We start from the raw sequence: 14,567 nt of genomic DNA on the forward strand, positions 1-14,567 counted from the left end.
GCTTTGTAACTGGACTAATAATCTCGATAATGCGAGCAAATTTCCACCATAGCAGTTGAAGAATATGAATTCAGTTTTTAAACTCTTTAAATTAAAATTGGTATTAATAAAAGTGACATAAAACTATCAGAAAAAAACTAGTTCACCAATAACTTTTAACATGCCACAACTTTTATTTATATAGCATCTTCTACGTAATAAAACATTCCAAGGCATTTTACAGGAGCATTATAAAATAAAATATGGCACCGAGCCACAGAAGGAGATATTAGGGCAGATGACCAAAAGCTTGGTCAAAGAAGTAGGTTTTAAGGAATGTTTTAAAGCAGCATAGAAAGGTAGAGAGGAAGAGAGGTGCAGGGAGGGAATTACAGAGCTTAGGGCCTTGGCAACTGAAGGTACGGCCACCAATGGTGGAATGATTAATATCAGGGATGCATAAGAAGTCAGAATTAGAGGAGTGCAGTTATCTTGGAGGGTTGTTGGGCTGGAGGAGATTACAGATATAGGGACGGGTGAGGCCATAGAGGGATTTGAAAACAAGGATGAGAATTTTTAAATTAAGATGTTGCTTGACCAGGAGGCAATGTAGGTCACCGAGCATAGTGGTGATAGGGGAACGGGACTTGGTGCGAGTTAAGACATGAGCAGTAGAGTTTTGGATGACCTCAAGATTACAGAGGGTAGAACGTGGGAGAGGAGCCAGGAGTGCATTGGAATAGCCAAGTCTAGAGATAAAGAAAGCATGAATGAGGGCTTCAGCAGCACATGAGCTGAGACAGAGGTGAAGTCGGGCGATGTTACAGAAGTGAAAATTGGTGGTCTGCGTGATAGCACGGATATAAGGTCAGAAGCTCATTGTGGGGTCGAATCTGACACCAAGGTTGCGAAAAAATGGCTTAATGTCAGACTGTTGCTAGGGAGAAGGATGGAGTGGTAGCTAGGGTATGGAGTTTGGAGTGGGGACCGAAAACAATGGCTTTGGTCTTCCCAATATTTAATTGGAGGATATTTCTGCTCATCAGGTACTGGATGTTGGATAAGCAGTCTGATAATTTAGCAACAGAGGATGAATCATGAGAAGTGGTGGTGAGGAGGAGCTGAGTGTCATCAGCATACATGTGAAAACTAACCCTGTGCTTTCGGATAATGGCGCTGAGGGGCAGCATGTAGATGAGAAATAGGAGGGGGCCAATGATAGATCCTTGGGGGACACTAGAGGTAATGGTGTAAGAGCACGAAGAGAAGACATTGCAAGTGATTCTCTGACTACAATTAGACAGATAAGAATGGAACCAAGTGAGTGCAGTCCTACACAACTGGATGAAGTGAAGAGGCTTTGGAGGAGGATGGTGTGGTCAACTGTGTCAAAGGCTGCAGACAGATCGAGAAGGATGAAGAAGGAAAATTTACCTTCATCACAGTCACATAGAATGTCATTTGTAACTTTGATGAGCTGTTTCAGTACTGTGGCAGGGTCAGAAAACTGATTGTAGGGATTCAAACATGGAGTTCTGGTAAAGATGGGAACAGATTTGGGAGGCAACAACATGTTCAACGAATTTGGAGAGGAAAGGGAGATTGGAGATCGGATGGTAGTTTTCAAGGGCAGTGGGTCAAGGGTTTTCTTTTTGAGGAGAGGGGTGATGCTGGAAGATTTAAAGGAGACAGGGACAACACCTGAAGAAGGAGAACCATTTACAGTATCAACTAACATGGGGACCAGCAGGGGAAGTTGGATGATCAGCAGTTTAGTGGGAATAGGATCGATGGAGCAGGAGGTAGACCTCATGAACAAGATGAGCACAGAGATGACATGAGGGGAGATAGGAGAGAAACGAGAGAAAGATGCAAGTTCAGGGCTAGGGCAGAGGGGAGCATTATAGGAGAAGGAAAGCTGTCATCCTTACCTGGTCTGACTTATGCGACTTTTGTTCCTTTGTTGTTGCTGGGTCAAATTCCTAAAATTCCCCACCTAACAGCATTGGTCGAGTACCTTCACCACAAGGACTACAGTGGTTATTATTGTATATTGTGTTTTAGTATCATGATTTTTCATCCGATCTGCGTGAGCTGGTACAGATATGGCTCTGTCCACCATATTAAAAGAACACTGGTAGAGCTCAAACAGGAGAAGTAATTAACAAAGATGTTGCTTCTGGTTTTCCAACAAAATTACATCTTGGACGTTTGATTTAAAAAATCTGAGTTTTCTATTTTGTACTTTAAGAACAAGATACGTTTCATGTAATCTTTTAATCGTCTCTGTAAAGGAGCTTGAATAGCCTTTTGAGTTCTTCTATCATTCAATTTATGTGAAATCCTGTGGTTTGGAACTGAGCCTAGTTAAGTCAACAGTGAGGGATTGGATTCCTTTTGCAGGCCTACGTGTCAGCTCATATAACACTGGCAGGAAACACAATATCATCTGACAACTCATGCTCACATATTGGCACACGTTTATCATTAGTAGTACAGGGGCATGCAGCTACAGGACTGGAAATCTTGCCATGTGTAGCTGAACCTAGTTCACTGCAAAATGTTATAATCAAAATGTTATTTTTGGAACCAGGGTGGGAGGGGTTGGCTCATTGTCAAAATCTTGCCTGATGCAACAGTGGAAAACTAAACAGTCCATCAAATGAGCTCAAACTGGGTATTTAGCAAAGATGTTTGCTATTATATTCAAGAAAGAGTTAGATATAGTTCTTAGGGCTAAAGGGATGAAGGGACACGGGGAGAAAGTGGAAACAGGGTACTGAGTTTGGATGATTAGCCATGATCGTATTGAATGGCGGAGCAGGCTCGAAGGGCCGAATGACCTACACCTGCTCCTATTTTCTATGTTTCTATGTATGTTGCTTCTGGTTTGAAAGCAAAGTTACATCTTGGACGTTTGATTAAAAATCAGAGTTTTCTATGTTGTACTTTAAGAACAAGATATGTTTCATGTAATCTGTTAATTGTGTCTGTAAAGGAGTTTGATTAGCTTTCTGACTTCTATCACTAATTCACTTGAAATCCTATGGTTTGGAATTTAGCCTAGTTAATCCAACAATCACAGTGAGAGGAATGGTAGACTTTTGCTATAATTCTCATTTTGATCAATTCTGTGTAGCTGTGGATAGTATTTCTCGTATTATGTGACAACCTGCTCAGCCCTTTCATTGTTTACTATATTGGGAGTAATGTCTATCTAAGTAAAATCTGAGCTATTATAAATATACTTTGAGTAGCCAATTTGACAGGTGGACTGAAGTAATTTGAGTTGCTTCAGTACATATCAGTTATTCTGGGATGTTTCCAATACACTTTAAATCTGTGAGAATCTTTCCACTATATTATAGCCATTCGGACTTCTTCCAGTACACTGTAGCCATTTGAAAGTCACCCTCGGCCATTATAGCAATTTGGGAGTTTCTTTTGTATGGTGTCATTATTTGGGAGCTTCTGTTGTGCACTACAGTTAATTGACAGTCTCCAGTATATTTCATTTCACAGCTTTTTTTAATGTTGCATTGCAAGTCCCATTCTATAACCTGGATATAATATTATTTACAGATTTAAAAAATTAATATATAGCAATGAAAATTTAGGAGACAAGTAACTAAACATATATGAGTAGTCGTTTGGTAGAATAGAACTTGAGTATTGCTGAAAACAGACATTTTGTTGAAGCTTTTCGTCTTGCACTCATCAGGACAATTCGCAAAAATACCATTGTAAGGGAAAGCAACAAATTTATAGTGTATGAGAAGAGAGTGCTGATTGGTTGGCAAGTGGGCTCTGATTGGTAGAGGCATTGCCATGGAGAATGCACCACTGTATGGTAACTGATAGTTAACTGCCAAGGTTTGTTTGAAATTTAATCCAGGCAGCTTGACTCTGATTGGTCAAGGCATTGCTCTGAGGAATTAACCAGCGAATGGCTGTCACTTATTTTGGTTATCTGAAACAGGCACAATGTGTGTACATGTTCTTTCTGTCTGCAAAGAACAGTGCCCTACGTATTAATATATGTAGCTTCTAGTACGCACAAATGCACCACACTGCGAGCTCGATTGACAATCTTAAATTGGTTGTCAACATAATTCTTAGCACACTGAGGACTATTTAGCAAATGTTGTCCAATGGTGGAATCACATCTGATGTTGGACACTGTGTTTTGAGTTTTGCAAGCATGGGCTGGTTGGGTACGGTCTGTACCTTGTCCGTTACGAACAGCAGAAGGGATGTGCTGTGTGATACGATCCGCCAGTCTTTGGGACGTATGGCCTATATACCTAGCATTATACTGGCATTGAAATTCATATACTACATTACTGATTTGTGTGATTGTCATGCAGGCCCCCACCCACCAAGAATGTGGCACATTAATTTTGCCACATGGACATAAAATTTTTAAATTGTTGCTGGAATGAAAAGAAGGCCTATTACAAGGGGTTGCCAAGCCCCTGACTGGAAAGACATTTTTCACATACTAGCAGACAGTGTTGGAACAAAGGAACCAGTCCCTGCTACCCAATACACAAAAGAGAACTGGTCAAACCAGTTGGTCACGTGACCGCCTGCCGGTCAATTAGGGGAGTTTTAAATTGGAGAAACAGTGTTGGAACTCAGAAAGCTCTTTGCCCTGGATTGAGAACATCTCTTTCCTGTCTGTTCATCTCTTTCTCACAGAACTGAAAACCATTGAAGACATATGAATCCCGAGAGAGAATAGGCTCCTACAGCAAACAAGGTTTAAGAAGAATATTGGGCCCGAACAAAATGCAAGATCTACCTACAAGCAAGGACTACAGCAAGCTCGAAGCACAGTAACAAAACCCCCTCTTCAGAGATTGCCTCAAACTTCTCCACTATTTTTCTTCTGCTCTTTTCTGTCTTTATTTGCATGTGCATATTGCGTATGCATGCTAGCGTGGGTGCGGCGTGTATCTGTAGGCGTTAACTGAATTAAAGTTTAAGTTTTAAGAAATTTCACTTTTCTTCTTTAAACCTAAGAAAGCCTGTTTGTGCTCATTTCTTTGCCTTATAATTGGAAAGCAGTGAACAAGGATTCACCAAGGGGGAGCTCAAAACTCAGTGTGTTTAAAAACAAAACCCTGTTACAATAAGATCAGGTGAAGGCTGAGAAAGACCCCTAGACACTTTTCTCAGCTGGTCGTAACAGTGACAGACAGAACTTTTTTTGTCTTGATGGCAGCATCCTGTTAGTGGCGAACACCACACGTGTTGCTTCACGGGCTGATACACACACTGGGATTCTTACAGTTCCACGCGTTATAAGATTGGCCTTATCAGCAAGCTCGTAAATAGGACCCAAGCCATTTGCTCACCATGCAAGCTTGATGCTGAAATAGGGCAAACCAAAGGCATCCTTGGTGACAATGGCTTCCCTGATCAGATCATTTCTCGCTGTATATCGCGCAAATCTATGAACGGGCCTAAGGCCATCATTTTCGGCCCTAGAAAGTGCCCAGTCTACCTCAGATTATCCTGGAAGGGTAATGTAGCCCAAAAATTTGAGCAACAGGTGAAGCTAGCTGTTTTAAGCTTTAAGCAGTAGCAACACGTATGATTTATGCACGTACGCACCCAGGTCCCTCTACTCTTGCACCACCTTTAGAGTTATTTATTTTTATTGATTTACTTATTTTATATTGTCTCTCCACATTCTTTCTACCAAAATAAATTACTTCACACTTTTTTGCAATAAATTTCATCTGCTCCTTGTTCGCCCATTCCATCAACCTATGTCCTTTTGAAGTTCTACACTATTCTCTTCACTGTTCACAATATTTCTAAGTTTTGTATTGTCCACAAATTTTGAAACTGCGCCCTGTACACCAAGGTCTAGGTCATCAATATGCATCAGGAAGAGCAGGCATCCTAACATGACCCCTGGGGAACTCCACTATAGACCTTCACCCAGTCTGAAAAACAACCATTAACTGCTACTGTTTCCTGTCACTCAGCCAATTTTGTGTCCATGTTGCCACTGTCCTTTTTATTCCATGAACTATAACTTTGCTCACAAGTCTATTGTGCAGCACTTTATCAAATACCTTTTGGATGTCCATGTACGCCATATCAACAGCATTACCCTCATCAACCCTCTCTCTTACCTCATAAAAAAACTCCAGCAAGTTAGTTAAACACAATTTGCCCTTAACAAATCTGTGCTATCTTTCCTTAATTAAACCGTATTTGTCCAAGTGACTATTAATTTTGTCCCGAATTATCGTTTCTCGAAGTTTCCCCACCACCGAGGTTAAACTGACAGGCCTATAGTTGCTGGGTTTATCTTTACACCCTTTTTTTGAACAAGGATGTTACATTTGCAATTCTCCAGTCCTCTGGCACCATCCCTGAGTCTAAGGGAGACTGGAAAATTATGACCAGTGCCTCTGCAATTTCCATCCTCACTTCCCTCAGTATCCTTAATGCATCACATCCAGTTCTGGTGCATTATCAACTTTAAGTACAGATAGCCTATCCAATACCTCCTTCTGATCAATTTTAAACCTTTCAAGTGACTGAACTGCCTCCTCTTTCACCATGACCTGCACAGCATCTTCTTCCTTGGTAAAATCAGATGCAAAGTATTTATTTAATACCTCAGCTATGCCCCATGTCTCCATGCGTAAATCTCCTTTTTGGTCCCAAATCAGCCCCACTCCTCCTTTTACAAACCTTTTACTATTCATATGCTTATAGGAGCATGTAAGGCATTTTAAGATGCAGTTTTTGTAAAGAGTTCTGACCTGCTAGTGATTTTAAAAACAACAAATAAGGTTTATAAAACAACTGCCAATCTATAGTGGTTTACACTTGGAAAAACAGCAGCTCTTGATGTTTACACCAAATTTCTTGATTTTTTTGCAAGAGTTTGTCTCTTGATTAATGAGATGGTAGTGTTGGCACGTCTCAAGTTATTTAAGTCCATCCGTCTGGAATGAGACTTCCTCCTATGATAACTGATACCTTTATAAAAACCCAGATATAAAGCTGAGTTTCTAAATGAACAACTGAGTCCACCTGATCTCTGAATGCTGCCGGTACTGTTGGAGAGGGACAAAAGTTGTTCGGCGGGGGGATCAATGGTGTTGATGCACCGAAAGCGGCGGAAGAAGCCTGTGAATTCTGTTTTAGGGTGGGACTTTGATACGTCAGCTCCGGTAGCTGGCGTGTGAGAGGGGAAGCATTGTCAGCTGGAGCCACTGAACTAGCAGCAGCAAATCAGGGCCGGGATTTGGATACTTGATGTGAAAACGACGCTGGGATGTTACCTTGGTTACCAACTGGTATTGCAGCACTTTACTGAAATGTTTATTGCTATATCAATGTTATTGACGGTATCGAGTCTTGGCTATCAGAACTCTGCACCAGGAAGGGTTTACGATACACACAAGGTGACTACGGATGGAGAGGACAATGTGGCCCGTTTTGGTTCCTCCTTTCATTAAAGATCTTGGAGTGCACCTTCCCCCACATTGCAGTTTGTAATAATTTCTTGAATGATTCCAGGATTTTCACCTCAGTTACTTGATCTCCAAATCCATTCCAAGTGCTGATCAGTTTTCTATGAGTAATTTCCTAATATCGTTGCTAAATTTACTTTTTACTAGTTTGAACCTCCTCTTCTCTATTTTTTAAAGTAATATTATGGATTTAACATTTCCAGTTCTTTAACTATCTTCTGTTCCTCTTAAGTTCACATCTCAACTGAAAAGTCCACGTTTCTCCCCTTTTTTCCCCAAACTTTGACATGCGTGTTCTGGCTCTTCTCTGCACTGCCTCCAGTACTTGAAGGTCTCCCTGTATCTCAGCAACGAAAAGTGAACACTGTACTGCAGCCACTATACAGTTTATTCACCACTTCCTCTAATTTGTCTTCTATTGTTTTTGGCTGTGAGTATTAAGTGACTAACAATTTTGAGGCTTCTGTACCTGGTCCCTAGCTATTTTTACACCATTTGTGGAGATCATATCCATATTTCTTTTTTCCTGTGTGCAGTGATACTGTAAGAGATGAAAATCCCATAGTATCATGGGAACTAGGAACAGTTAATCATAGTATAATCTGTCACTGTGTATGCTTTTTTTTCTCTGGCCCCTTGCAAGCATATTATACTCTGCTTGTAAGTATTAGCACCAAAGAATACTCAGAGGCACTGTAATCCTGAAGAATATATGCATGTTATATTGATAAATTGTTGCTTGGTTTGAAACACAAGTACTGATTGCCCAACTGGAAATACTTGATGCTAATTCTGGGTAGCAAAATGAAGTGTTGTGGTCATTGGCATTAACATCCCTCACCATGAAGGGCACAAAATTTAATTTAAAAATGTAATAATTTGGCAGGGGGGTGGGCACCAGCGTATAGCAATAGAAAAGAGTGCATAATGTGAGTGGACAGTACTGGAGAAGGAGGTAGTTCCATATTAGGTAGGAGCAGACTGAGAAAGGCTGCGAGGAATGCAAAGACAGGATTATAATGCATGGATAAACACGGAGTGTGGTGAATAAGGTTGGTGAGCTCAAGCGCAAATAGCAGTATGGGAGTATGATGTATTGGCAATAACGGAAACATGGCTTAAAAATGGTGAGGACTGAGCTCTTTAAAATACAAGGATATAAAGTGTTCAGAAAAGATCGAGAAGGAAAAAAGGGAGGTGGGGTGGCAGTACTGATTAGGGAAGACATTGTAGTGGTGGAAAGAGGGGATGGCCTTGAAGGGACAAGGACAGAATCAATGTAGTTAGAGTTGAGAAGCAAAAAGGGGGTGATCACACTACTAGGGGTATTCTATAGGCCTTCAAATGGTGAGCGAGGGATAGAGGAACAAATCTGCAGGGAAATCAGATGTGCAAGAACTATAGAGTGGTGATTTTGGGGAACTTTAATTATCCAAGTATCGATTGGGATAATTTTAGAGTAAAGGGAAAAGAGAGGGAGGAATTTCTGGATTGTGTTCAGGAGAACTTCCTTGATCAGTATTTCTCGGCCCAACTAGAAAGGAGACATTGATTAGATTAGATTAGAGATACAGCACTGAAACAGGCCCTTCGGCCCACCGAGTCTGTGCCGAACATCAACCACCCATTTATACTAATCCTACACTAATCCCATATTCCTACCAAACATCCCCACCTGTCCCTATATTTCCCTACCACCTACCTATACTAGTGACAATTTATAATGACCAATTTACCTATCAACCTGCAAGTCTTTTGGCTTGTGGGAGGAAACCGGAGCACCCGGAGAAAACCCACGCAGACACAGGGAGAACTTGCAAACTCCACACAGGCAGTACCCGGAATCGAACCCGGGTCCCTGGAGCTGTGAGGCTGCGGTGCTAACCACTGCGCCACTGTGCCGCCAATGGTGCCACTGGTGCTAGGAAATGAAGTGGGACAAGTATCTCGGGGGAATATTTGGGTACGAGTGATTATCATATTATTAGGTTTAAACTTGTAATGGAGAAAAGCAAGGAACAATATAAGGTAGAATGGCTAGATTCGAAGAGGGGTCATTTCAATGCAGTGAGAAAGGATCTAGCCAGGTTAAAATGGAACCAAAGACTAACAGGACAAACTGTAACAGAACAATGGGTTATCTTTAAGGAAGAGATACTTAAGGTACAGACTAGGTACATTGCAACAAGGGTGAAAGGTAGAAGAACAAAAACAGGGCTCCTTGGATGACGAGGGAGATAGAGATTATGATGAAACAAAAAAAGAGGGTATTTGATGGATATCAGGTGAATCTTCAAGTGAGAACCAGGCCAAATACAATAAGTTGAGAGGGGAGGTGAAGAGGAAAGTAAGACAGGCAAAGAGAGAATATGAGAATAGAATGGAAGTCAACAAAAAAGGGAAGCCAAAAATCTTCTATCGGCGTGTAAATAGTAAGTGGGTAGTAAGAAGTGGACTGGGGCCTATTAAGGTCAAAGAGGGTAATATATGCTTAGAGGCACAGGGCAAGGTTAGCATACTTCATGAGTACTTTGTATCCGTGTTTGCTAAGGAAGAGGAATCTGACAAAGTATCAGTAGAAGCGGAGAGAGTAGAGACAATGGATAGGGTAAAAATTGAGAGCGAGGAGGTACTGGAAAGGCTGGCTATGCTTCGGGTAGATAAGTAACCTGGTCCGGATGGCTTGTATCCCAGGTTGCTAAAGGAAGTGGGGCAGAGATAGCAGAAGGGCCTGTCATAATCTTCCAATCTTCCCTAGATATGCTCGAGGATAGGCGACTGGCAATGTGACACCCTTATTCAAGAAAGGATGTAAGGACCGTCCTCGCAATTACAGGCCAGTTAGTTTAACATCAGTGGTGGGTAAGATTTTAGAAACAATAATCGGGGGAAAAAAATTAACAGGTACTTGGAGAGGTTTGAGTTAATTAAGGGTAGCCAGCATGGATTTGTAAAAGGCAGATCATATTTGACTATTCTAATTGAAGGGAATGTGGTGGATGCTGTCTGTAAGGATTTTAAGAAAGAATTTGATAAAGTACAACATAAAAGGCTGGCTAACAAAATTGAGGCTCATGGAATAGAGGGATCAGTGTCCAATTGGATTAAAAAAAAATTGGCGAAGGACAGAAACAGTGAGTCATGGTAAATGGTTGTTTATCAGACTGGAGGATGGTAGATAGTGGTGTTCCCCAAGGGTCAGTGCTAGGACCACTGCTTTTTTTTCGCTATATTTAAATGACAGATCAAAATTTGCTGATGATGCCAAACTTGGAATGGCGAACAGTGAGTATGATACTAATCACCTGCAATAGGACATTGATAGGCTCGCAGAATGGGCAGATAACTGGCAGATAGAATTTAATACAGACAAGTGTAAGGTGATGCATTTTGGCAGAAGCGATAGGGTGAGGCAATATGGACCTAATGGCACAATTCTAAAGAGTGTGCAAGAACAGAGGGACCTTGAAGTGCATGTGCATAGATCTCTGAAGGTGGCAGGACATATTGAGAGAGGGTTAGCAAAGCCTATGGGATCTTGGGCTTCATAAATAGAGGCAGAGTACAAAACAAGGGAAGTTATGCTGGACCTTTATAAAGCTCTGGTTAGCCCCAACTAGAGCACTGAGTCCAGTTCTGGTCATCACACTTAAGGATGTGAGCGTCCTTGACAGGGTGCAGAGGAGATTTACCAGAATGGTTTCAGGGATGGGGGATTTTAGTTACAAGGTGAGGTTGGAAAAGCTGTGGTTGTTCTCCTTGGAGCAAAGGAGATTGAGGGGCGATTTAATAGAAGTGTGCAAGATTATGACAGGCTTTGATAAGTTAGATAAGAAAAACTGTTCCCATTAACTGATCGTACAAGGATTAGGGGACACAGATTGAAAGTTTTGGGCAAGAGTTGCCGGGGGAATGTGAGGAAGAACTTTTTATGCAGCGAGTGGTAATGACCTGGAGCTCACTACCAAGAGGGTGGTGGAATTGGAGATAATCAATGATTTCAAAAAAAAATTGGATGGGCATTTGAAGGAAATAAAATTGCAGCGCTACGGGGATTGAGCGGGGGAGTAGGACTGACTGGATTATTCCATGGAGATCTGGCATGGACTTGATGGACTGAATGGCCTCCTTCTATGCCATAAATGATTCTGAATGACTCTGAATAAAGGCAGGTAGATAGTTTACACAGTGCAGTTACACTTTCAAGTAAAATAGAATCTAAATAGGGCGGCACAGTGGCGCAGTGGTTAGCACCGTAGCCTCACAGCTCCAGGGACCCGGGTTCGATTCCGGGTACTGCCTGTGTGGAGTTTGCAAGTTCTCCCTGTGTCTGCGTGGGTTTTCTCCGGGTGCTCCGGTTTCCTCCCACAAGCCAAAAGACTTGCAGGTTGATAGGTAAATTGGCCATTATAAATTGTCACTAGTATGGGTAGGTGGTAGGGAAATATAGGGACAGGTGGGGATGTTTGGTAGGAATATGGGATTAGTGTAGGATTAGTATAAATGGGTGGTTGATGTTCGGCACAGACTCGGTGGGCCGAAGGGCCTGTTTCAGTGCTGTATCTCTAATCTAATCTAATCTAAATTGAAGCATCTGGTAGCTCGGTGCTGATATTTAGTAAGCTCAGTGTACATTCCAAATGGATTCTTGGCTCATGAAAGGCTTGCATGTTTTGGCTATTGCTTTGTAAAGGATCTATTTGAGAAGAATAAAAGATTACAACTATTGGAAAAGTTATTGCTGCTTTTGGACTTTGATTTAGTAGATGCTTAATTGTTTTCCTATTTTCTTCAGCATCTGACTCTCACTGTAGCAAACATCCCAATTCTGATGTCGAAGGTATGATGGAGCCACAGTACAAAAAGAGAAAAACAAGGGCAATCAGCACTTTTACTTGGGAGCTGCTACCTGTACTTTCAGATGAGAAACTGTGTGAAGTTGAACTTCTAGAAGCGTATGCAGCCCCTATTATCAATAAAAAACAAACATCTTTTCTTATTAAACAATTGGCTTGTGTCTATCCACTGAACAACCTCCCACATATCAAGAGAGTACGAGCCTGTAGGGACAAGAACAGTGCTCATCATTTAGAAATCATCATTTGCCTATGCAGGGATTTGAATGGCACAGATATACCAAATGGAGAAGTGTCTCTTCGTGACTTCTTTCCTGAAGGAAAGGCTGATGGCATTGGACTTGGAGAGCCTTTCCAGGTCAAGATACCAGCATACCAACCGTTGACCAGACCTCAGTTTGAAGTAGCTAGCCAGCACTGGCCAACATCATTCCATGAAAACAAGCAAATAACTGAAGCCCTCCGAGGCCAGCTTTTTAACACTGAAGAGAAAGCAAAGATGCAGACTTTTATGGAAAAAGCTATTGAAGCAGCAAAAGTGGGAAAGGAAATGGGAATGGAGCCAGTAGGAGCAGTGATTGTTAATCCAGTCACTGATGAGGTTATTGCAGTAGGTCATGACTGCAGGAATGGACCAAATCCACTGCTTCATGCAGTTATGGTGTGCATTGATCTAGTTGCCTGTGGGCAAGGTGGTGGTGCTTTTAATCATGACAAATATCCTAACTGTCATTTTAAATCTGTGGAATCCTTTTCAGGTGACCACACAATCAACACTGATAAACCTTTACTTCCTTTAGAAGATCACAATCTCACAGGCGCTATTGTGAATGGATTGCCCTACATATGCACTGGCTATGATCTATATGTTTCAAGAGAACCATGTGTAATGTGTGCTATGGCACTGGTCCATTCCAGAATACGCACAGTTTTTTATGCAACATCGTCTCCTGATGGAGCATTGGGCACTAAATATAAAATACATACAAAAAAGGATCTTAATCACCATTATAATGTTTTTAAAGGACTGATGGAAGAAGAGTGTCAGCTTCTTTCATCTTAACATTAAACAATAGTTTCAGTTCAGCTTGTGGAAGAAAATTTATTTTTAGTACAAAATTTATTTTTAAATGCATTTTTATTTTAAATACTGTTTTAACTCAAATGGACTATCAGCTCTTAATTTCCAAGACAATATTTACTATTTTGAATAGTTGTGTTACACCTTGGTATTTTCTTACTTATTAAACAATTAATACAGATTTTTCTTTGTATTAATGTTCAAATCTTATCATGGCATTATATTCAGAAACAAAAATGGCGTAAAGCTTGTGTAAGTTTTTGAATGCAATAGGTCTGGACAGGCAAAAACAAAGCTAATAATGAAGTTGGTATATATTGGAACAGGAATAGCCTCAGACCAGGAATTAATAGATTTGATTTTTAAAAATGTTTGAATCAACCAACAGCTTGTACTTGTATAATTTTCCTCATATAGAGAAATACCTCAAGTACTTTACAGGGGAATGGTTGGGTCCTGAGTGGAGGGAGTGAAAACAGTCAGAGGAGGGTTGTTAGTGTTTTGAAAGTATAGAGGGAGATGACGAGGCAGAAGTGAGGGAGAGTATTTCAGGGAATGGGAATATAGTGGCTGAAGGAGGAGCCATCAATAGGGAAGTGGGGGGCAGGAAATAAGCTGTAGTGGGAGGGTATGCAAAGGCACATTAGAGGTAAGGAAAGCCAAGCCAAATTATTTGAAGGTGAGAACAAGGATCTTAAAGCCACTTATATGGGAAGCTATTGATCCTGGAAAGATTGGGGATGTGGGTCTTCGTTCGGGTGAGAATATGGCTGAGCTGTCTGGATGAGTTCTAGTTTATGCAGGACAGAAGTTGAGAAATTCAGTCTTCTCTATCTCTCTCAGAGGTATAGGTTAAGGTTTCTACTGTATGAACTTGGTCAGAGGTGAGCAGTGTTTAGGGGATGATAAAGCAGCCTTTTGTAATGGAGATTTGGCCAAGTAGCACTACCATGTTTTTAAACTTGAGATCATTTTCTAGACCATACAAAATTCTTGCAGGGCTCGACAAGGTTGATACAGGAAGGATGTTTCCCCTAGCTGGGGTTGTCTAGAACCAAGGGACACAGTCTCAGAATAAGAGGTATGCCATTTGGGACTGAGATGAGGAGGAATTTCTTCACTCAGTAGGTGGTAAATCTGGAATGC

General features: G+C 41.2%; 1 protein-coding gene across 2 annotated transcripts; it reads left to right on the plus strand.

Annotated features, from left to right (window-relative positions):
• Window positions 1-7,191: 7,191 nt before the first annotated feature.
• On the plus strand, window positions 7,192-13,547 carry adat3 (adenosine deaminase tRNA specific 3). Of its 2 annotated transcripts, none has more exons than XM_068034592.1 (2): window positions 7,192-7,307; window positions 12,280-13,547. In XM_068034592.1, the coding sequence occupies exons 1-2, from the start codon at window positions 7,286-7,288 to the stop codon at window positions 13,401-13,403; spliced, it is 1,146 nt and encodes a 381-aa protein (XP_067890693.1). In that variant the 5' UTR covers window positions 7,192-7,285; the 3' UTR covers window positions 13,404-13,547. The 2 variants fall into 2 exon arrangements, with proteins under 2 accessions (XP_067890693.1, XP_067890694.1); XM_068034593.1 differs by having other exon boundaries at window positions 7,206-7,415.
• The last annotated feature ends 1,020 nt before the right edge of the window (window positions 13,548-14,567 follow it).

This window comes from Heterodontus francisci, chromosome 7, assembly GCF_036365525.1.
Source record: "Heterodontus francisci isolate sHetFra1 chromosome 7, sHetFra1.hap1, whole genome shotgun sequence".
Classification (NCBI taxonomy): Eukaryota; Metazoa; Chordata; class Chondrichthyes; order Heterodontiformes; family Heterodontidae; genus Heterodontus; species Heterodontus francisci.